This window comes from Buceros rhinoceros, unplaced genomic scaffold (assembly GCF_000710305.1).
Source record: "Buceros rhinoceros silvestris isolate BGI_N320 unplaced genomic scaffold, ASM71030v1 scaffold816, whole genome shotgun sequence".
Classification (NCBI taxonomy): domain Eukaryota; kingdom Metazoa; phylum Chordata; class Aves; order Bucerotiformes; family Bucerotidae; genus Buceros; species Buceros rhinoceros.
In genome coordinates this window covers 6,256-29,429 of record NW_010415573.1, presented here as the reverse complement: position 1 = coordinate 29,429, position 23,174 = coordinate 6,256, and the positions used below count along the sequence as shown (strand labels likewise).

At 40.6% G+C, this 23,174-nt stretch overlaps 2 protein-coding genes across 2 annotated transcripts in view; one reads left to right on the top strand and one right to left on the bottom strand.

The window, feature by feature from the left end:
• The window catches only part of ARHGAP21 (Rho GTPase activating protein 21), a 67,698-nt gene extending 51,644 nt beyond the window's left edge, over positions 1 to 16,054 (top strand). The window contains exons 8-24 of the mRNA XM_010137443.1: positions 9 to 127; positions 275 to 377; positions 469 to 505; positions 958 to 1,083; positions 1,835 to 2,119; positions 3,205 to 3,269; positions 3,352 to 3,500; positions 5,012 to 5,154; positions 5,251 to 5,406; positions 5,514 to 5,592; positions 6,078 to 6,151; positions 6,236 to 6,325; positions 8,280 to 8,405; positions 8,605 to 8,646; positions 8,974 to 9,079; positions 10,844 to 10,875; positions 13,496 to 16,054. Of these exons, the coding sequence (XP_010135745.1) occupies positions 9 to 127; positions 275 to 377; positions 469 to 505; positions 958 to 1,083; positions 1,835 to 2,119; positions 3,205 to 3,269; positions 3,352 to 3,500; positions 5,012 to 5,154; positions 5,251 to 5,406; positions 5,514 to 5,592; positions 6,078 to 6,151; positions 6,236 to 6,325; positions 8,280 to 8,405; positions 8,605 to 8,646; positions 8,974 to 9,079; positions 10,844 to 10,875; positions 13,496 to 15,229 (3,466 nt within the window). The 3' untranslated portion in view covers positions 15,230 to 16,054. The remainder of the gene's footprint in view (positions 1 to 8; positions 128 to 274; positions 378 to 468; positions 506 to 957; positions 1,084 to 1,834; positions 2,120 to 3,204; positions 3,270 to 3,351; positions 3,501 to 5,011; positions 5,155 to 5,250; positions 5,407 to 5,513; positions 5,593 to 6,077; positions 6,152 to 6,235; positions 6,326 to 8,279; positions 8,406 to 8,604; positions 8,647 to 8,973; positions 9,080 to 10,843; positions 10,876 to 13,495) is intronic.
• A 6,957-nt stretch (positions 16,055 to 23,011) lies between these two features.
• Positions 23,012 to 23,174, bottom strand: part of LOC104494583 (sickle tail protein homolog) — a gene marked incomplete at its 5' end in the record, with an annotated part of 3,656 nt that continues 3,493 nt past the window's right edge. Inside the window, one exon of the mRNA XM_010137444.1 lies at positions 23,012 to 23,174. Within this exon, the coding sequence (XP_010135746.1) occupies positions 23,012 to 23,174 (163 nt within the window).

The following is a 23,174-nucleotide window of genomic DNA, read 5'->3' as shown; positions in this document are numbered from 1 at the left end:
TTTGCCCCCTTTCCTGCTTCTGCTGTTATTTCTGTGACTGCTTCTCAAGCAGCGGCTGTAACAACTGTTCCTCCCAGTCCCACATCTCCAGTCCCTTTAATTCGGCGACAGCTTTCACATGATCATGGTGAGTGTTGATCTAATTTTTTTTCTGGTGCAACTTTTTATGCTCTGGAGAACAAGAATGAAAACCATAAACTCGTTACTGCATGAAATAAACTGCAAAAATGTGAATCAGGTTCCTACATACTAAAAAATTTCTACTTGTTTGTAGAATCCATCCGGTCTAGTGTCCTGGATAGCCAGCCTGCTGCAAAAACTGAGAGATCAAAGTCGTATGATGAAGGACTGGATGACTACAGAGAAGAAGGAAAATCGTGAGTTCATGAAAAAATATGAGTTAATCTAGAGATCTGCTTTTCAGAAGTGTATAAAATCTCATTTTAGCATTTGTTTTTCTCCCAACAGATCCATTAAGCATGTATCTAGTTTAAAGGGAATTAAGGTAGGTAAATATGTATTTAACAAGTCCTAAGAATTACACATACTGCTGCCAAGTTGTATGAATTACTATACAGAGTGATGTGTTAAATGCAGAGATGGACTTCTTTGGAGTTGCTACTCATCAAATTGTTCATGCTGTATGTATAAGTAAACCTAGTCTCTTTTTTCCTAGGCACATCACGTGGTCCTTGATTTTAATTTTCCTCAGCCTCTGTAAACATAGCATATCTATGGCAGGCTTTTGTAAAAACTTACTAATGAGTGTCTAAGACTCCTGCCGTTTCTCAAAATGTTCTTGGGATGTGTAAGGTCACTGTTGTTGTATGGAAGCTATAGAAATTGTATTCCCCTGGGAGGCTATCCTACGGGCATTAAGTGAGAAACATCTTGAATGCAGGGAGCGCGCAGAAGTGTGTTTAGAAGCACACTGTCCTTCTGTGATGTTTTCTTCAGGTCTCAGACAGTCAGAAGTCTTCTGAAGACTCTGGTTCCCGAAAAGATTCTTCTTCAGAGGTCTTTGGTGATGCCTCCAAGGAAGGATGGCTCCATTTTCGTCAGCTCGTTACAGACAAAGGAAAGGTAATTGTCACGTTTGGTTTTTTTTAAACCTAGTACAGACATTAAGCTGGTGAAAAACTAGGATAAGAAACTTGAAGCCTTTCTGATCTGCTTTTTTAATTGATTTTTTTTTTTTTTTTTTTGGATCCGAGCATCAGTGAGACTGATAATTGTAGACCTGTTAGAACATTCACTTCAGTGAATTCCTCAGCTTCTTTTATGGACTGCTTTCCAAATTGTCTTAGTTTTACATTTCAAAGCATCTGTGAAATAAATTAATTTCTAATGACTAATTAAGTAGTAAGTATCAGTCCCTTGACAATTGTAGTTTGTGGTGTTTTTTTCCTCTCTGCTAATAATGAGAAAAGCTGTAATTTTTGTGAATGTTATGGAGTTCAAAATAACATTTTGCACAAGTATAGACTAATACTAAAGGAAAATTGGGAGTCTGGAGTTGGAGTGGTGTGTAAATGTGAGTCTGACCGTGGGTAAGAGAGCACTAAATAGTTTTTAACTACATTTGTATTAATGCCTCTGTGAAATACTAGTCGTGTTCTGTTTCTTGCTACCGTCATATGCGAACATGTTTAATGGGTGATCAGGGGATTGCTATTGAGCAATCCACTCCTCTAATGGAGAGCAATTAGTGAATCCCTCTTTGTGAAGTCTTCCCACCCATAATTCTTAAGAATGATATAGGTAGGTGGTTAGTCTTTCTTTTTAAAACTTCTGGAGGTAGTTTTTGACAAACATATCGGTTGATGTTTTTCAGCGAGTTGGTGGGAGCATTCGGCCATGGAAGCAATTGTATGTTGTTCTGCGAGGTCATTCACTTTATTTGTACAAGGATAAAAAGGAACAAGTGACCCTGTCTGAAGAAGAACAACCTATAAGCATCAATGCTTGTCTGATAGACATCTCATATTGTGAAACCAAGAGGAAAAATGTATTTAGACTCACCACATCAGACTGCGAGTATCTATTTCAAGCTGAGGACAGAGATAATATGTTAGCATGGATCAAAGCAATACAAGACAACAGCAACTTAAATGATGAGGTAATCATATATACTGTAGAAGCCATAGTTCATGTATTTTAATTAAGAAATGGTTATTTTTTCTTGTAATGAACACTTCAGCAAAAGAAATGCTTCACAATTAAACAATAGACCACAATGTGTGCAGGAATGTATGAGAACATGAGGTGAAATACAAGGTAACTGAGTAAATAAATTGAATTAAAAGCCTAACATATTAATAGTCAAAGAGCAGACTTTTAAGTAAAGGAATTAATATTGTTGCTTATTTGACTAAAGATACAATTTATATTAAATTGATATGTCAAAAGTCCCTAATCTTTTTTAAAAGATAATTGCAGGATTTGAACTAGTGCGATCCGTCGTCAGACTTGCATTGCAAAGTTGTGCATGCAGTGGTATAGTGTGTTGAATTTCTCAGTAGTTAAAAAGTGAGTTTTTGAAGGATGCCAGTTTCTTTGGTTAAATGTTGATGTTTCTATGAATTAAATGTTAATGCTGATTACAAAGGAAAAGATAGCCTATCGTACATGACGTTTCAATATCTGCCCCAGTATTGTCCTCAGTGCATATTCTTTCCAGTGATGAGTAATGGGAATATTTTCATGTCTGAGATCAAACACATCTGCTCAGATTTGAAATAATTATCTAAAGAAAAGTGGATTAATAAACATTATTAGACAGATGGATAAAAGCACATATGAACTCATGGCTGTTTCAGCTGTATGTGTAATAGTAATTAGTTATATAAGTACTGTGTGCACATAGGATTGGATTTTTCATAGTAGGATGTGTTGACTTGCATGTTTTCTATTTAAACTGACTTACAGTTTAACAGGATTTAATCAGATTGTATTGTTTTGAAAAGAAGTCTAAATAGCAGCATTTAATTTCTAATTACTCCCTTCAGTTTTCCTTGTGGTTTTTAAATATTCTGTCCTTATTGTTCTCAAGGACTGCCTGTTAGGTTTTTTTGTTTTTTAACTGTACTGAAATGTGAATTTTTCATATGCAATCTGTTGACAGGAAGAGTTAATCATATTCTGAAAGTAAAAAAATTGCCGTGTTTTATAAGATTATAAAGTAGATCTTGATTCATTTTATAGGATACTGGTGTCACTAGTCGAGATCTAATTAGTCGAAGGATTAAAGAATACAGTACAATGATGAGGTAGGTGAATTTTATGCTGCCAGTAGTTTTTGTAGACTTCTTCTCTAGCTTCTTTTTACTGAAGTGATATATCTTGTTTCAGTTCTTCAAGCAGCAAAACAGAGCCATCTCCCAAAACACCTCGCCAGAGTCTAAGTATCAGACAGACTCTGCTTGGAACTAAAGCAGAACAACGGACCCAGAGTCCACATTCTCCTAAGGAAGAGTCTGAAAGAAAGCTTCTCACTAAAGGTCTATATGTTTTGTGTATTTCTTCAGTTCCCCAGTGTGAGGCCATCAAGGTGCCCTTCTCAAGTTTTTCAGTAACGAATACACACATGCCAACAAAGTTTTAACCAGGTTTTTTAAAGCTATGGCCACAGTCGCTCATTCCTTGTATCTGCTTCATTCAGATGTTATCTTAAATATATTTCAGGTCTTCTCAAATCCCTGAAGCTTTTTATTGCAGTCTTCTCAAGAGGGTTTTTTTTTCCTACAACTCCATGTAGTGTTAAAGTAAAGCACAGGTATTAAACTTCTTGTGACTAATATTTTGCCAAACTTTCAAAATGATTTTGTGTGTAATTCATACTGTTGTCTCCAGCTGATTTGGAAGTGACAAGGTAAAATTAATATTTTCAGATATATTGTTAAGAAGCCAAAATTTTCTATTGAAGTGTTCTTCAAGTAGAGAAGAATTAATATTTAATCCTGTATCTTTGTATTTAATATTTAAGATATAGGAGTGAAACTATATTATTTTTTCCAGAACAAAATTTAAGCCTGCTGATTTCTTAAAGTCCGATGAGCTGGCACTGCAAACTTAAATCAGTAACTGAACTTCATCAAATAATGTCACTAACTACTTGGGTTTTTTTCAAAGAATGTGTAAATGTATGGTACTTCTGATCAGACTGTTCTTGTAAGGAAGTTGCAAAAAAATTCAAGCAACTGACTGAGCAAACACTTTCGATCAACCTCTCGTGAACAATTCTGTCTTGAATTTAAGCTGTGAGTGAATTCCATTTTGTGGTCCCAGCAAATGTCCTTTTGCTCCTTCTGTGTTACAGATCATGTATCTAAATTGCAGATGTTACATAAATGTGAAATCTGCTGAAAGAGTATTTCCAGAAATACTTTAAGAAGGAAATACTGTTGTATTAGGTGACTTGCAGTATAGGATACATGGGAATTGTAATTTGCCAAATGACTTGTATAGGAGGGGTAAACAGCAACGGAAAGTTTTATCTGATTTTTGCACAGGTAATACTTCTCAGTCCTATTTGAAATGATGCAGGAGTGACTAAAACCTGCTCGTTTTTGAAAGTGTGAATAGGTCTGTAGAAGTGCGAGCATGGCTGTATAGTTTCGTAGGAATTTTGTGCAGCACAGTGATTCAGTAGAGACTTTAATCTTGCTTTTCTGCGTGTAGATTTTAATTTTTTTAATGTACCTTTAGTACCTTTACATACCTTCAGTCTTAGTATGATGAGATGCCACAGTACCATCCAGCTACTTGCTTTTTCTAAATCTGTGGTATGACTATGTTCAAATGTATCATTTGAATCACCAAAGGGTAAAAGGTATGTTTAAGGCAGACTAATACTTAGCAAGCAGGTGTGGGAAGCTGAGCTAGTAAGAGGTAAAAATACAGCAGGTATCACTTTGCCTTTGCAAATCTGTATTCACAGTAGTATTTGTAACTTAAATGTTCTTGTTTTTCATCTTTATTTCCTTGTTTGTATCATGCTAACAACCAAAAGATGAGACAAGCCCACCAAAAGACAAGGGAACGTGGAGAAAAGGCATTCCAAGCATTATGAGGAAGACATTTGAAAAGAAGCCATCTGCTGTAGGAACGTTTGGTGTTAGACTAGATGATTGCCCCCCAGCTCATACCAACAAAGTATGGACGGACAATTTTTCTTTCTGTTGTGATTTTAAAATACATTTTGTATGAATTACTTCAAAATGTGTATACAATTTATCTTTTTTTATTCAGTATATTCCATTAATTGTTGATATATGCTGCAAATTGGTTGAAGAAAGAGGTCTTGAGTACACGGGTATTTACAGAGTTCCTGGAAACAATGCTGCCATCTCAAGTATGCAAGAAGAGCTCAACAAAGGCATGACTGACATTGATGTTCACGATGATGTAAGTCTTTGATCACGCTGTTTCCCGGTCGAATTCACAAAATCTTCTGGTTGTGTAGTGATTATAGAAATATAAAGTGTGTCTGTCTTTTTCTTCTGAATGTGTAGAAATGGCGAGACTTGAATGTGATAAGCAGTTTGCTGAAATCCTTCTTCAGAAAGCTCCCAGAACCCCTTTTTACCAATGGTGAGTTGCTTAAGTTACGGTTTTGTCTTTAGGAATTACTGTTGAACAGTTGTCTTACAACTTCCAGCTGATTTCACAGAAAATCCAGTGGAATCATTCTAACTCTATAATAAATGCCCTCCTTTTTCCCTAAGGAGAAGGGAGTCATGGTGATCACAGAGCTTAAAAATGAGAGCTTTAAATAGAATTTCTCTGATGGTGGAGGAATTCTAAATTTGGAAAAAAACCAAACTGAGTAATGTTTGCAGTTTTATTGTTGCAGTATTATATGTAAGCTTTTTTCTCCCACTGCCATTTTATTATAGTATATACAATATAACGGGCTAATTTAAGGCTTCCAAAGGTTCATTCATAGACACATGTATATATACACACAAACATCTTTCTTCATGAAGTGGATGAGGCCTGGAAAGTGAGGGTGTATATACGTATATATACATACACACACACAAACTCATGTGATTAATTTCTGCTTTTTTTAACAGACAAATATGCAGATTTTATAGATGCCAATAGAAAAGAAGATCCTGTTGAGCGTCTGAAAACACTGAAGAGACTGGTAAGCTGAAATCAGGTGTGTTGTAGTGCACTTCAATATTGGTATTAAATGTTTAATGTTCTGAATAGTCGTTGTTTGTTTCAGATTCATGATTTACCTGAACACCATTATGAGACTCTCAAGTTTCTATCTGCACACCTGAAGACAGTAGCAGAGAACTCAGAAAAGAACAAGGTATCTGAAAAAAAAGTCTAATGTATTTTGCTTTGTTTCGTTCATTAGGTACAGTTTTTGAGCAGGAATATTTCTATTAAGGTGATAATTTTATCTATGGTAATAAATTAAGACCTTTGCTATCTTCAGAAGATTTTTGCATTAGACTAAGGACTCCTGCTAAATATGCACCTATTTAGTGTGAATTAAGGTTATTCACAGGTTATTAAGGTTATGGTATTAATTCTTGTGAGAATAACTGCCTACATCCTAAATTTATCCCAAGGCTGTGAATTTCATATAATCCCATCTCGACACCAATAAGAGTATGCCTGGGCAGAGCACAGGCGAATGTCTGTGACCTGAATGAACCTGTTCACAGAGGCTGTCACACCAGCTTTGTGTGAAGCCTGGCTTCCTGGGTGCTTCGCTAATTTTAAGACTAGGACTTGCTGTAATTACTTGAGTGTTTGATCTCCACAGATGCTGGTTTAGCTGGTTTTAAGAAAGAAAGTTTGTGATGTAAAGGGTGGTGGTTCATCACTACGGTGTCCTAGACCAGCACTAAGAGTAGCTTTTTGTTATTTCCATGGGGCAGGGAGGAGATAGTTTGCATTAAGTGCTTCTGTGCATGTTATCCTACAGTAAATGCAAATAATACTATCCCCTTTTTTTAGCTCTCAGGGAGGGGTAGCTGAATGCAAAGCTGTGCACAATATGGGTATGCTTATGGATGCTTACCTCAGGGCAGGTAACATGGTGGCTTGTTACTTGCCTACCAATGTGCAGGATACAGGAAAAAAATTGATGTGATTGCTGTATAGAGGAATCTTAAATCATGTACAAAATCAGAAAATGCCCCAGTTCAAATGAATATGATAGGTTCCAACATAAGTTCTGCAAATAATATCCTCTAGTTAAATATGAAAGAAAAATGTGTGTGTGTATATATATTAAAATACTTTACAAATGATAACCTTTAGTGGGATTATAGCTGACATTATAGGGAAATTACAGTAAGTGTAATTTTTAAGTGCAATGCCTAAGGCAAACCTTAATTTATTATTTTATGGTTTTGATGTCCTGTATCAGTGTTGTGTAAATAATGTTAATATTACAGAATATATAAGGCTATATATTGTGAAGTGATACTATAATATTTTCACTTGCTAAAGGCTATAATTCAAGTCTAAGTGAGCATTAGATGCTTGTGTCATGTTAGCAACTCCTTCTGGTAAGCACAAGATCTTACCTCCTATATATTATTGATCTATTCTATGTCACAACGGTAGACTGTAAGTCAGAGAAGTAAACAAAAATAGAAGGTAAGTATTCTGCCGCTGCTTTCTTGGAATTATTTGTCAGAAATGTAACATTAAAAGTAAATTAAGCGGACAATTAACGTTGCGACATCGCACAGCTCTGAGTCTTGTTTTATGAATAGATGTGTTTGGTTTGTGATGTTGGTTCCTGATGCCTCCTCCAAAGTAGATGCACACTGAATGAGCTCTTTGTTAGTAGACATAATAGAGTATTTGATTACCAGCTTAATTTTTTCGTGTCATGTAAACATTTTCAGGAAAAAAAAAAAGGAACTACCAATGCCTTTTCATTAAAAAAATCTTAAAACATCAGTATTTCTAAGCAAAACAAATAATCTTTATGGGAATCAAAAAAAAGTCCTGAAAATGTGAAGAATATATCAGAGTTCTTCAGTTTTCTGTGCTTGTAGAGCTGTTTACTTGCAGTGGGTGAAGGAAGGTTGAATTCTGAATTGCAGAAATGTTGGATGCATTTATGGCAGCTGCTATAGGAGTGTTTTAGCGTAATGTAACATCCCACCTGAGTCAGCGTTTTTATAAACCTTTTTGTTGCCTCTATTTAAAATGGTTCTCAGAGAGTTAGATGAATGTGCTTAGCCCATATTGTATTTTCTCATTATAAATATATGATGTGGAAATATTTAATTTCTTAGATGGAACCAAGAAACCTGGCAATAGTATTTGGTCCAACACTCGTGAGGACATCTGATGATAACATGACACACATGGTTACGCACATGCCAGACCAATATAAAATTGTAGAAACACTCATCCAAAAAGTAAGTGGATGCATTTCATTGTTAAAAAAATAAGATCATACACAGATCGACCAGCTTTTCTCTCCTTGGGCCACTTTGGGTCTGGTACTTATCCTTTGAACTCCAGGATATCGTTTTTAGTAATGTTCATATTTGATTGTTCCACATTTGGGTTTTGTGTTTCTTGTTGGGTTTTCACCTTTTTTATTTTAAATTGTAGCATGACTGGTTTTTCACAGAAGATGATGCTGAAGAACCTCTTGTAAGTATTGTGTCAAATATTTGTGTTCTAATTATTTTAGTTCAGAATCTGTTTCTGCTGCCTCTAGTATGTCTATATATTTCTTATTACATTACTGTATAGTTTGCTCTTCAGAAGCACCTTTTTAGCTCTCCAGTCCTTGCAGTAATGATTTCTTTTTCAAATCAAACTATGCATTTGTTTTAAAAGCATAAAGCAAAATGGGAAAATAAGAACACATGAGGAAAGCGTGTCCTCAGGTGAATAATGCAATTTTCTAAATGCTGTTGATTCATAATGAACTATTTGTGAAACGATGATGAAGACATTTTTGTTTATTAACTATAGACAGCAGTTCAGGAGGAAAACACTGTAGAATCTCAGCCAGTGCCAAACATAGATCATTTACTCACCAACATTGGAAGAACCGGAGTATCTCCTGGAGACGTATCAGGTAACTCGCCCGGACAGTGTTAGTCCATAGGCTAGAACAACCTACTCTATTAACTTACTGTAACTCTCTTCCTATTTTCTTTTACTAATAAATTGTTTTTCTCTTTTCCAAAAGACCATTAACACTTCTTAAAGACTTGAATTGTTGATAATCATGCATGATATAATTTGGAAAAGTTTGTCTAAGAGGAATATAATCATTAAAAGATGAAGCTTGCACATACTATTTTATTTATTCACAGTAACCCATGCAACCATCATTGTGAGGTGAAACAGATAAGCTGCTGTAAAGTGGTTTGTTGTGATGGCAGAAAGACTGATCTTCAGTGGTGGTCTAATACTGCTCCTTTCCAACCTTAGGAATGCAAAAAATTGAGTTATGTTTTCCTGTCGAGTGATGGACACTTTAAGTATGTTGCAGTATGTCTATACTAAAGCTGATTTCCTTCTGTTTATGAATGCCGTCCTCTTTTGTGGCTAAGGACAAGCATTGCAGGCTCTTTTTTGGTGACTTTATCCCCCCTCCCTTCACTATACTATTGCACTAACCCAGCATGTTGTAACCCACAAGTGTTATCCCTTCATCTCTAGCTTTTGTTTCGGTTTTCAAAGGGTTGTTCAGCACTTACTGAAACAGTCACTTTATACTAATGTTGTAACAGGCGAAGTGGGAGGAGTCTATCACACGGTGATGTCATTAGTGGATTCTGTGATGTCACTGATGGACAGCTGGAACTGTAGGAAGAAGGAGGACTGTTGCCCACACTGTAGCTGCCTTGTCTGCAGAAACCCCCGTTTCTTGTAAATGGAAAAAAAAAAAGTTGATCTGTGCTGTAAATTTTCTTTTAAGACTATTTTAAACAGATCAATGCTACTTTTTAAAAATTTTTTGCTGTTTCTTGTTATCTCTGAAGCAGACCCTGAGGAGAAATAGCATGGTATGGTCTACCAGTCTTTCTAGTCATAAAGCATTAGCCATGTGTCAAAAAGGGGTGTGGCAGGGGGCTCAGCTCTTTCTTCCCAGGGAGAAAGTCCCTAAAGCTGGAACACATCCAAGTTCATATTTTTTTAGGCATTGTGCTAGCCCCTTCCTACCCCCTTTATAATTGTATATTCTTGGGTTTTGCAAGACAGTAAAACTATGGTGTCCATTTTTCATTTCATAATAGCGCTTGTTAAAGAAAAGTACAAAACTGGTAGCTGCTGAAATCTAGCTGATTTAAAAAATAAAATTTTACGTACACATAGAGATGGAGAGAGATGTATAATTGGGGTTTTACACACAAAATATGACTTAATTCCTTTAAAAACTCACCAAAAGAATATGACTACATGAACTATGATTTGTACCTAGGACAGCCAAGAGTACTAAGATATTCAATTTTGCTATGTGTATCCTGAATCTCAGCAGAGTACGCAGTACGATCCTGAAAAGGTGTCTCAGCTGCGGTTTTGCAGGGGCTGTATACTTAAAACATCGAATAAACATTAGTATTTCTGGTTTTTATTTAGAAGAACAGGGCTCCTTTGCCATTCCTATCATTGAGCTGGTTCTGCCTACAATTCACAGCATCCTTTCATGGCGGTGGCTTTCTGTGGTGCAGCTTGCATCTTTGTGAGCTCTGACTATTCACTCTGTTCTGGTTTTTATTTGCTTCACATTTTGTTCTGTGCTTGTCTTTTTCCATAAGTTCAGCATTGTCTGTAGCAACAACAAAAAAATTGCACAGAACTGAGCAGAATTGTCTTTTTTTATTTTCCACAGATTCAGCTACTAGTGACTCAGCAAAATCTAAGGTAAATAATTTTGTGAAATGGAGTTATAAGCCTCTGAAATCTGTTAGGTATTTGATTGCTTTATTAAATCACTTATATGTAGATGCGCTATAGAGCTTATATAGAATTTTTTGAATAAGTGGTAATACTATTTTCTCATCAAATAAGGTAAAGTGCAGTATTGGAAAAGTATCACTTGTTTATAATTAGCTGCATCTGTCAAAGCAGTCAGCTGCACATATAAACAGCTTTGTTCCAAGCTCTTGCAACTGTGAGTTCTTGCCTCCTTTTTGCATCTCATTTAGTAAACGTGTATAGTTATGTTCCCTGTCATTGGTGACATACTACTTGTTCCCAGACAGTATTTGTGTTGCCCTATTTCACTGAGGAAAGTGTAAATAGAATTTAGCCCTTTTTTTTTCCTCAGAAGAGCTCCTTCTCTTAGAGGAAGCAAAAGGTTGTGAGTAAAGGTTGCTGTGCAGAATCTCCCACCAAGCATTGCTGTGCTTGGGAGGACAGCCTCCATGTTGATTAAGGCTGGAATATGATCAGTAGTTCCGTCCTCACCTCTCTAATGGACGGACGTTTCGGGCTCTTTGGCTATTGTTCTGTAGTTGTCATCACTGGATGTCTGCAGCGCTGGGTGACACGGCAGTGTGCAGCTGACCTCAGCCAGCGGTGAGCCCATGATACAGGTTTATGCTGATGTGCGTTCTAGGCGTATCACTGATGCCCCCTTTGAGCTGAGAACAGAACTTAATACATCCTTCAGGTTTGTTGCTGAGATGCCAGCCCAGCTGCTTTGTGAGGATGCTTGGTGGTTCAGCCACTGCCTCAGGAAAGTCCAACTTTCAGGACACCATTTCACGCTGCCTGTGCTGGAATGCTGCAACATTTGCAGGTTGTCTTTCACTGACCGCCACCTGTAAGCAGCACAGAGCAGCAGCCACAGTCACGGGCCTGTGAGCCCGTGGTGCAGGTGCATGCGGATCCCTGGGACAGGAGCCAGTTTAGTGCTCAGCCAGCCCTGCTTGCAGTCAGATGTGTTCCAAGTGGAGCTCCAGCTGGCTGCATTACTTGATATCCTTCTTGGTGAGAAGAACATGTACGTGTTGCAAACCCATGGAAAAAAAAGTGCGCAGAACTCACCCATCCTTTATTGGGGGGTAGTAGCTAAAGCAAGAGTGCCATTCGAGCAGTGAGAAGAATTGCTGTGGTCAACTGAAAATGGTAGGCCCCAGCGCCCAGAGGCCCATTGCCAGTCAGTTTTGGATTGGCGCTTGTCTGCCCAGAGGTGTGACCTGCTGTTGGGAAGGTTCTTTGTCCGTGCTGCCTGTAGGCAGTCATTGTGCCGGAGACGAGGCACTCACTGCAGGTGGATATTGTGCAGGCTGCTCAGATGCTTTGCTTCCCTGTGGCCTCTCAGCAAGACTTACTGCATCTCTTCTGCCCACCCTGTCTGGATATCTCAGATCTGCATCAAGAACATGAGATATTAATTTTCTGATGTGATGTCCCTGTGTTTTTTCTTAGAACTGTAACCATGAGGATTGCTCTTCCCCTCACTTTTCCTCTCGCTCTCTGCATTGTTGCATAGTAATAAGTGATTAGGATTTTGAACTCTTTGAGCACAGCCCATCACTGCTGGACTGAGTCTTCCTTCTGTCAGGTCAGAGAGAGGGGCTAGATATCTAACCGTGGACTTAGGTTCAGGTAGCTGACACCTGAGGTGTTCTTGCTGAGCCAGAGACAGATGTCAAAATTCAGTCCCACTGTGTTAAGGGCCTCTGATGCAAGCAGCTGCCTTTTTCAGTAGGTACCACTGCTGTATTCTTTTCTCAGGTGTCTGCAGTGTGCAAACCACATTGGCCAGCAGTCAAGGCAGGGTGGTACCTGTGCTGAAACACCCACTTCTTTTAAAGGTGGCAGTAGGGCAGGAAGTAGGAAAGGTTCATGGCTTTGAAGTGGCCTGTTGGTAATGTTGTCAGTGTGTAGTGAAAGTAGTTTCTCATTTTATAAAATAGAGTATTTGTGCTTGACCCTTGAAGGCTTCTGTGCAATTCTGAAAGTATTCCTCAAAACTCAGGAAGTAGTTTATTTCTGTTAATTTTCTATACTTGTGCCTAAAGTAGAGTTTAGTATAGCTTTCATTTTATTGGAAGTAATGAATTGATACAATTTTAAAACTCAACCTGAAAGTGAAAGATCAACTGAAAAACAGTTTGAGAAATTGGCCTTTTTACATAGGTAAGCTCCTGAAAGGAGTGATTGAAACCACACTCTTGGGAGTGTGGTTTGGTGAAACAGTTTCTGTGGCGAACCAGTCTTGAAAAGGTTGTCTTGCTGTAATGGAGCCTGCTTTATTAGTCAATCAAAAACTAAACAGCTGTATGTACAAAGTAGTCTGTAAATCAGAGGGATTCAGATGAAAAGTGGAATTCTCAGGATGAATATTGACTTCTGGGGCAGTGTCCTGTGGACTACAAAAAGAGTATGGAAGTACTTCCTCAAAAAAGACAGACTTCCTGCAGTGACACTCAGGATGTAATTTTAAAAAGTCTTAAGCTAATGACTATTTCTTTGTGTTTTCTAATCACGCTCTCCCCACCCCCACCTCCCGTTTTTTTTTTTTTTCCAACAGGGTTCTTGGGGTTCTGGAAAGGATCAGTATAGCAAGGAACTGCTCGTGTCCTCCATTTTTGCAGCAGCTAGTCGCAAGCGGAAAAAAACAAAAGAGAAACCACAACCAAGCAGCTCAGAGGATGAGTTGGATAATGTATTTTTCAAGAAGGAGCTTGCAGAACAGTCTCGTGGTGACACAACAAAAGAGGACATAGCTAAAGGGGAATCCGAAAGAGAGAGAGACATAGGGAGAAAACAGAGGATGTTTGTCCTGAAGGAAAAAGAGAACAGCAGTAAAAAAGATGTGAACGTTGTAAAGGACGAAAAGAAGTTATTAAAGAAAGAAGGTATCCTGTCAGAGGAACCTTCACTGCCTTACCATGAAAAATGTACAAAATCACCGAATCTCAGCTGTCTGCAAACCACGCAGAAGAATAACCCAAAAATGCCTATTTCACAATCTTCTTCCCAGGTTGAGGAGACAGTGTCTGACTCCGGCACTATGCTAAGCACTTCCTCCCAGGCTTCCCAGCACAGATACTCATGCAAAAAAGTAGCCAGCCCTGAAAATAAACACAATGAGTTTTTAGCAGCTGATGTCAGTTCCATCACCTCAGATTATTCAACTACTTCATCTACGATCTATCTAACTGGTTTAGATGCCAGTATGCTGAGCCCTGAGGTGCAGTCGGTGACAGAAAGCAAAGGAGAAGATGCTGATGATGAAAGAAGTGAATTGATCAGCGAAGGGCGTCCTATGGAGACAGACAGTGAAAGTGACTTCCCTGTCTTTGCCACCAGTGCCACTGCTGAAAGGTCGTCCAAGGGGAAAGTTTCAGAAGTGGTAAAGACCAGTCGGAAGAACTCTGAAGAAAGTGAAGTAAGTTGTACTGAGGGAAGTTCAACACCAAAGTTAGAGAGTCGCAGACTTTTTAGCTCACACAAACTTATTGAATGCGATACGCTGTCTAGGAGAAAGTCTGCACGGCACAAAACGGACAGTGAGGGTTCAGGGGATGCAAAGAGCGAGAAGGACTTGCCTACCGTGACCAAAATGTTTGACATAATGAAAAAAGGAAGATCAACAAGCAGTTTAGCTACATCAGCCAGAAGTGAGGGTGACAAACAAGAACCCACCTGGAGACTTAAAATTACAGATAGGTTAAAGCTGCGTCTCAAATCATCTGCAGATGATATGTTTGGAGTTGGGAATCAAAAAGCTAATCCTGCAGAGACTGCAAAGAGAAAAAATATCAGGCGAAGGCATACGCTTGGAGGACAGAGGGATTTTGCCGAAATAAGTGTCCTGAATGTTTGGAAAGCTCAAGAGCCAAGTCAGAGTAGAGAGAGAGAGCCTGAGCTTTCAGCAGTGAACCGCTTGAAGCCAAAATGTCCAGCGCAGGACCTCTCGATCTCAGACTGGCTTGCACGAGAACGTTTACGCACTAGCACAACTGACCTTAATACGGGTGAAACTGGAAAGCCCAGACTTGAGAACACTAGCTTAGCAGATGTATCAAAGGTAGATCTGCCTTTATCTGCAGAGATGCAGGCAGAGGAAGGCAGTTCTTCCAGCAGCCTGATTTTAATTAATAGAACACCACCTCTGGGACCATTTCAGCCACCAGACCAGGTAAATGGTGAAAACTATCAGAATATGAACAAAAACAACTTCAGCCCAGCAGTTGATGCCCATCCTCATAAACTGTCTGGGACCCAAGTGGTTAGATCTCGATTCTACCAGTATCTTTGAAATGGGGAGATATGTCCACTACAGCAATTCATTAACCTACTATTACACTTCCCAGTAACTGTGTGTATGCGTGTGTGTACATAAATATATATATTTTCCTGTACTGTTGTTGTTATGCAGCCTTCATTTGGGCTGGTTTCATCAATATGCTCTGTGGAACGTCTTCACAGTGCATTACCACAGCCAGAAGAACACTAAAGTTAAAGTATATATATATATTTTAAGAAAAAGTATATTTGATGGCTGCATACAAATGTTGAACAAAGCATCTGATGCAACATGCTGTGTAGTGCATACATGGTTTTCTGACTGCGAGTTGGCCTGGCATTAGTATGCAGAAAAATTGTTCTTTTGGTTTCGTCACTAACAAGTGCCTCATCATAAATTCATTTGGTTTGTTAGGGTGCCATATTGTTAAATTAGAGAAACTTATTACAAACGAATGCGTTTTACTGTTAACGAGTTTCATTACATTTTACAAATGTTAACACAGGTGGCTACAGAGCTTCCATTCCTTAGGCATTCCAGTAAATATTGGAGTTTTATATTTCCAATTTTAATACAGATTTTGAGTTTTATGTGACTTGAATTTTTAATCTTTCTGTAAAATAAGTAACTTAAATGTACATACTACATGTGTATCTTTTCTTCAGATACCAGATTTGATATAAATGTTGTAACATAGGCGTGTAGATAGTGGATACTGGATGGAACTGGTTTCTTTTATTGAGAATATAATTCTGCATGAAGACCTAATGAATCCAAACCTGTATCATGCCTGTGTGCATACCCACTTAAACACTGGAAATAAAATCGTTTTGGTGACTCTTTGCGTGATGCAAATTCATTCTCATGAACAGTTCTAAAGTGTCGTGTTTACAAGGTGCAGTCAGCAGCTGTCCTCAGGATGACAAAACCTGCAGTTGCTCCTGGGTGAAGGGTGCTTCTCTGCATTGTCTTTTGCTTGTGGATGACGCCGTGGAGGTCAGCACACGCGGGAAGGGTTCAGCTGGTGAAGTATTTTCACCTCGGTATACATCTGATTCTGAAGTATGTAGCAAGTCAGTTTATGTTTGATATGCTGGTTTTGAGGCACTGAAAAAAACAGTTCTATGACTGTCACCAAGTCATGAAGAGCGAATAGCAGTATCTGCCAGTCAGAACAATACTGTAGGATGGACAGGTCTTGGACTTCTTATAGTCTTAACTATGAAGATGAGTTTCTACCCTAAAAACCCTTCTGTGTGTGAACCCTCTCCCAGTTACTTTTTTTTTCTTCTACTTTCTTGCACGCCTACTTGAAAACAAAGCAGCTGCTCATCACCTGCGATATCCCTGTATCTCAGTGTCACGTGCTTGGCAGAGGGTTGAACCTGTACCGATGATAAAAAAACAGTGAACACTGTGAGCATAGAAAAATGTACTCTTATGGATGCGTCCCATTACTGAGAAGAAAAGGAATTACAGTAACTGGGATGAGTAAGCTGACGTGGTTTTAGGCAGACAGTTTCTTTCCAGAGTGACTATAACAGTCCCATGGGTTGATCAGCTGTGGTTTTGATCCTTGTGAGAAAAGGGTATCAAAACTGGCTGTGAAGAAAAATACTGGATATGACAGCTGAGGTCTGTGAAAGTTCTCACCACGTAATTGTGCGCACTTAGTACCAGTTCACACAGAAATGAATCCTGTTCTTGTGGTCTCCTGCCAAACCAAAATGTCTTTTTTCTCCCAGAGCGAACAGGAAGCCGCTGTATTAGCAGTGTGGCTGCCTGCAGTGTGAGGAAGAGTGGGTATGTTTTGTGAAACAAAAACAGTTACAAGAGTAATCGATGATGACTTTTGCTTCAGTCCTAATAGTAAAGTGTATTTGGGCAAGGGATTTACAGATACGATGCTGTGATGCCTCTGTAAAGCTATTTTGCAGCAAATACCTGTCACCTTTGACTGGAGATGTGTTTTGTCCCATCACTAACCGCAGAAGCTTGTTAGCGTGTGCTGAGCTTCCACAGTGAGGCGTGGGGGTCTTCTCGGTGAAGGCAGTGTATTGACGGAGGTGTGTGAGGGATCCTGGGGGTCTGTATCTTACCCTGATTTGACAGCCATTTGATGGATCAAGTTAATTTTCATTTTGATGTGTTTATGGATAACTATGGATTTTAACTCCCAAATCTAGATGCGTGGCTTGCCAACTCTTATACTTGCAAATGTGGAACTTTAAATGACTGCAATAGAGCACTAGGTGTGTTGGAAGAATTAAGAACTTAAAAAAACCCACCAAACACAAAACAGGAATTGTATAGACTGACAATGCTACAGGTACAAATTTAAGGCCTCAGCAGTCTCCGTGGTATTGTCTGCTGCAGCATGGGCCTCACAGAAGCTGCAGAGCAGTTACGGAAGGAACCTGAACAAGTGTCGTGGTTATCTGTGGGGATGTAAGAAAAGGATTATGGTAGTTCAGACCACCAGTGCCTTGTCTTTTCCATGTAAATCAGGTCTTGGAGAAGATAACCTGGCAGGCAGAGTGGGAGGGAGGAAAGCTCTGGGGAAGCACTTGACTTGAAGGGGAGATGCAGGGAGCAATGTCAGGTGCATGAGGGAGAAGAGGTTACTGAGCTCCACCTGAGGAAAGTAACGTGACAACTTATCTGAGGCTGGGAAAAAACAGTGATGCTTTTTCTGCTCTTTGAAGACTGTCAAGATTTGGGGCCACCTTGAATTCCAGCCAGCCCGGCAGTTGAGATGACAGTAATTTTTAGGAGGCATTGCTGTGCCCTGACCTTAACAGTAGCTACTTCAGACCCTTAATCTGTGGTGGTTTTTTTGTCTTCTGTTGTTGGGGTTGTTGGTTGGTTTTTTGCCCTCCTGTGGAAGGGAAGGGTGACAGTCTGACTGACACAAGAAGGAAGACACACAGCTGCAGTAGCCTGGACTGAAGAGAATTCTGTTAGTGCCTGTAGTTTCTCTGGAAGGCAGATTCATGGGCAGCTCCACAGGGCTGCTGCAGAGCAGTTGAGGTGGGCAGGGGCCCCAGGGTTGCCTAGTCCTGCCCTGGCTCAAGGAGGCATAGCCAGAGCACGTTGCCCGGGGCTGGGGAGGGGAGGGTTGGGTTGGGTTTTGAGTACCTCCAAGAATGGTGGCTCCACAACCTCCCTTGGGCAACCTGCGCCAGTGTTTGGTCACACTTGGAGTAAAAAGGAGAGTCTTTATGTTTAAGCAGAATTTCTTAACACTTTCATTTGTGCTCATTTTTGGGGTTTATGCTGATCACCAGGAGGATGCAAACTGGCTTGGCACGTACTCCTGGTCGGAGGACTGCTTGGAGCTGTGTAGCTGCAGGTAGTTAAGAACATGTCTGAGCTGAGATCTGATGGGACAAGAATGAAAGGATGTCCTGTGTTGGTAGCAATAGTGTTTGTATTTTCAAAATGGTTCCAAACAGCAGTTCTGTTTCAGTGGGGATTGGTGGTTTAGTTTGAAATCGGTTTTCTGGAATCTGTTAGCTGGAAGGTGCTGTATGACTGCTTTGTAGGACTCTGAAGGGCTTGTTAGGGTCCCCAGTAGTGTTGCTCGCAGCACTGATGATGTGGGATTAAGACATGGCCACAGTCCACATGGTTTAACAGCTGTCACGCTGCTGCGAAGCTGAAGGAAAATCCTTTACTGAGCTGCACATAAGGGTGTCCAGAACACAAAACAAGGAAGTTTCAGCCCAAACCAGGAAGTTTAGCCCAAACCGGGACAAAGGGTCTCTTCCTGTCCACAGCGTCCGAGGAGAACCTCTCATGGCTTTGTCTGGGCTGATGATGTGGGATTAAGACATGGCCACAGTCCACATGGTTTAACAGCTGTCACGCTGCTGCGAAGCTGAAGGAAAATCCTTTACTGAGCTGCACATAAGGGTGTCCAGAACACAAAACAAGGAAGTTTCAGCCCAAACCAGGAAGTTTAGCCCAAACCGGGACAAAGGGTCTCTTCCTGTCCACAGCGTCCGAGGAGAACCTCTCATGGCTTTGTCTGGGCAGGATGAAAGAGTGTGAAATGTGGCCTCATCTACTACAAAAAGGTGAGTTCTTGTTTTTGAAGCCAGGTCATGACACTGTCCTCATTTAGACAGTAATCATGCAATTAATTGTGACAGCCTGTGGTAAGAAGGGCGTAGGCTTGTGTGTCTGGGAGGGGGCATGACTTAAAACAGCTGCCATCGTTGAAGTGGTGTGTGCATCTGTGGCTTGTAGTCATGAGACCATAGAAGCCTGCCTTAATCGTCTGTTATCAAAGCCATGAATTTTTAAGCGTGCAGGTAGAGCTGCCTCAGATGGATTTTGGCCCTATACATTTCTAGGCAGAAAGGTCCTGCACATCCCTCCTCTCCCTACCTTGTGCATCCTCCTCTGTTCTTCCCACCGCTGTGGCCTGCCCAGCGCGGGGGCTGGCTGGTGAGGTGGTCTGTTTTTGCAGCAGTCCCCATAAGGTGGAGTCAGTTGGGCCACACGGATGGCCCTTGCTTTGCTCAAAGACCTGGGCTGGTGTAGACCACCACAGGCAGCAGGAAGGGCCTGCTCATCTTCTAACTCCTTCCACCTCAAAAGGAAACAGTGAGCTGCTTCATTACTGATTTTTCAGAGCAGTGAGGTCCCATCACATCTCAACACATGGGATTGCTGCAAACAAACTGGCTGGCTGCTCACAGAAGAGACTTGTCCTGCAAATGCAACTGCTAGCAGGTCTGGTGCCCTGGGTATGTGGTACCCTGCTGGGTGGTTCTTTGTGGAAGAGCCTCTGTCATCTTTAAAATGCCCAAGAGCTGGTGAGAGCGTGATCTGGAATTGCCTGTGCCAGAGCGTGCTGGCAACTGCAAGGAAGATGGGCTGCTTTTCTGCATGTCCCCTTTTTGAACGTGGGCTGGCTGTGGGAAAGCAGCTGGCCTCTCACCTGCTCTGTTACTGTTGAGACCCCGCTGCTGCAGTAACTGCAGGAAGAAACTTGGCTTTTTAATCACTAGCCTGCGATTTCCTTCTGTGCTTGCTGGTTTTTCTAAATGCTCTGCCCAGTGTTCAGAAGCATTCGCAGTGCTGAGCTACAGTCTGCGAGCAGCCCTTCCCTGTCTGCACTGTGAAAGCCTGTTGTCTTCAGTGCTCTACAAGCAGGATGGGGACGGAGTGAACATCGCCTGTCTGACCCTATGGTTGGTGTCCTGGAGGGTGCTGTGCCCTGGCACTGAGGGTGAGACGTGGTACACAAGATGTGGTGGTTGCTGGGAGAAGTGCACGTTGCAACGTAGCTGAGGCCACAGGGGGGTGTTGTGTTCACTTTTGGATGGCAGTTTTCACATTCACCACCACCAGCTGCAATTACCTGTTGAGTACAGCACTGCCTTACTGCCCACTGCACACCCAGTGACTGTGCAGGGACCCCTTGATACTTACACAACTACTGTCAGTGTCTAAACTCGGACAAGATAAAGACACCATGTGGCTGCAGCCCCTTTCCTGATGAGGCTGTGAGCAGCAGGAGCAGTGCCATAGCTGCTGCCCGCAGGTGGGTGCTGCAGGACAGAGCAAGGCCAGGGCCAAGGTCAAAACCTGCTGTCAGGGACCCTGCCTGGCTGTACAATGGCTCTCTTGGAGTTACAGAGGATCAGCTATTGGCAAGTTACTGCTCTGCAGTAAGTGCTGGATGCCCAAGGGTGTCAGAGTAACAATAGTTTAAGAGCAAAACTTAGTACGTCCATCATTTAGCTTGAACTTCATTGTGGCTCTGCTCTAGAGAAGAAACGTGGTACCGGCCTCCTGGTGCTCCCTGTATTTGCCGTCTGTTTTGTTGGAGACGTGCAATAGCCCTACCCGGTAACAAGAAATGGCATTGGATCAGGCTTGTTCCCTTCAGAACAAGGCAGTAATGTACTCAGCACTGCAGAGGGTAGAAAACACCCTTGGAGAGTGCACGGTCCAGGGAGCGTGGTGTGACAGCAGTTTTTGAGAGGTGCTTCCTACCTACATCAGTTGCTCCCAGACCAGACTTTGGAGCCACCACTTTTCTGTACTGGCTGGAAGGGAACTGGCTTCACTGGTGGCTCAAGATGAGTGCTCCATCCTGTGCCTTATGCTTTGCTTTGTCCTTGGAGCCACCCAGCTCATCCTGGGCTCAGCTCTCAGCCTGATGCTGAAGCTCCTGTTCTGCGTGTGCCTGGAGCCCTGCAGCTGTGCCAGCAGAGGGCATGGCTCTTGGGGGGACCCTGCTGGAACTAGACCGTGTGTTGTGTTCGTGAGGTGTGAAGTAACATTTACATTCTTTAATTACTCCTGCTGCAAGGGATGCATCACAAAATTACACTTCTAAGGAACTTCTGTTCCCAAGGAGGAATAAAACAGAGAATAATACTTAAAGGTGGGAGAGGTGATACCTCATTCACTCAGTCAAAGGTTTGGGTGCTGCTTTTTTTTCCTTGCTAGTTTTCTAACCTGGAGTTCCAGCAATTAGCTTTTGTCCAGGGAAAATTGAAAGACCCCGTTTTAAAATTAATACTGATGTGTGGCTTTAATCTGGGGAAAACAAAGTCAATTTTTCTCTTGATGTTTTTGATCACCTGATCTCTCAGGCAATCAGCTTAACAGCTAATTGAGACCATTATAAAAGTTATTACTGACAAAATACAAATATATAAGCATGCAGCCCTTTATTTTTTTAAAGATCTTTGCTTATCATAGTTCTGTATATTACATTATGGTGTTATACAAATAAATTTATTTACAAAACCATGAGCTATGCAAACTTCCTGCTTTTTTTCCTACTTGACTGATACCCATCTTTTTCAACCCTTTCCCATATATATTTTTAAGCATGCATAAAAATTAACTTTGGTGTGGTAAAACTACTCTATGTGCCCAGCCACATACAGTATTTATTTATATATATTTATAGATATGTACAAAAGGTTGCCAGTATACAGAACAGTACAGAAGTGTACATTTTAAAATCCACAATGCAATACATTAATGGGTTTCCAGGTCTCAGTAAAACAAAACTGAAGGAAAAAGGGTGGATTTAGCTGAGAAGAAAAGTAATCATCAACTACCTATGTGGGTAAAACAATTTATTTTTTTTTTCTCGGCTGGCAAATTCTTAAATATAATCTGAATGGCAGTGCAATAGGTTGAGTTGCCTCATACACACTAAGACCAGTCTTGTTCTGTTTCTTGTGTAGAGGTTTACTGTCCAGCATACTACTTTCAAATGTACATTACAATAGTATCAAAATGTTTTGGCAAAAAGATCTCGAAAGGAACCATGACATCTGTTGACAAAAATAGAAATCTGTAACAAAGCTAAATAACACCAAAATAAAAGAAAAATATTTTAGTTTCAGTTTTACAGTTGTGTATAATCACACTTTAGTATATCTCTGTTCACTTCTAGTCCCCATAATGAAAAATAGCTTTATATAAAACAACTTACTAAATTTTTAACCATACATTTCCCCATGCTCAGTACACCGCTGTGCACACGCAGTCAAGTTCACTCACACTTCTTCACACTTTTTTGTAAGAGGTGCTGCCTATAGGAAGAAAATGCTCTTTTATCATTACAACAGCAACAGAGTTTTACAAAAAAGCTTCACTCTAATCTAGTGTAATAATTCAGTATTTAGCACATGATTAGTATTAAGCCTCCAGCAATACAGCAACATGGTTACATTCCCTGGTTAAAAGATCGCCTGCAGATTCTTGGAAAATGAACAAAAAGCCTTGGTGAACTTGCACGCGCGCTGTGCTTAGCCTTTAGGATGGCTCCTTGGCTGTGGATGGGGTGGACTTGCCAGCATTTCCGTTCTGTGCCTTGTAGCTGGTGAAGCTGGGTGTGTGGATTGTCCTGATGCTCTTCATACCTTGGTTCAGTGAAGGGGGAGAGGTAGAGGAGGGGGGGGAGGTAGAGGAGGAAGGA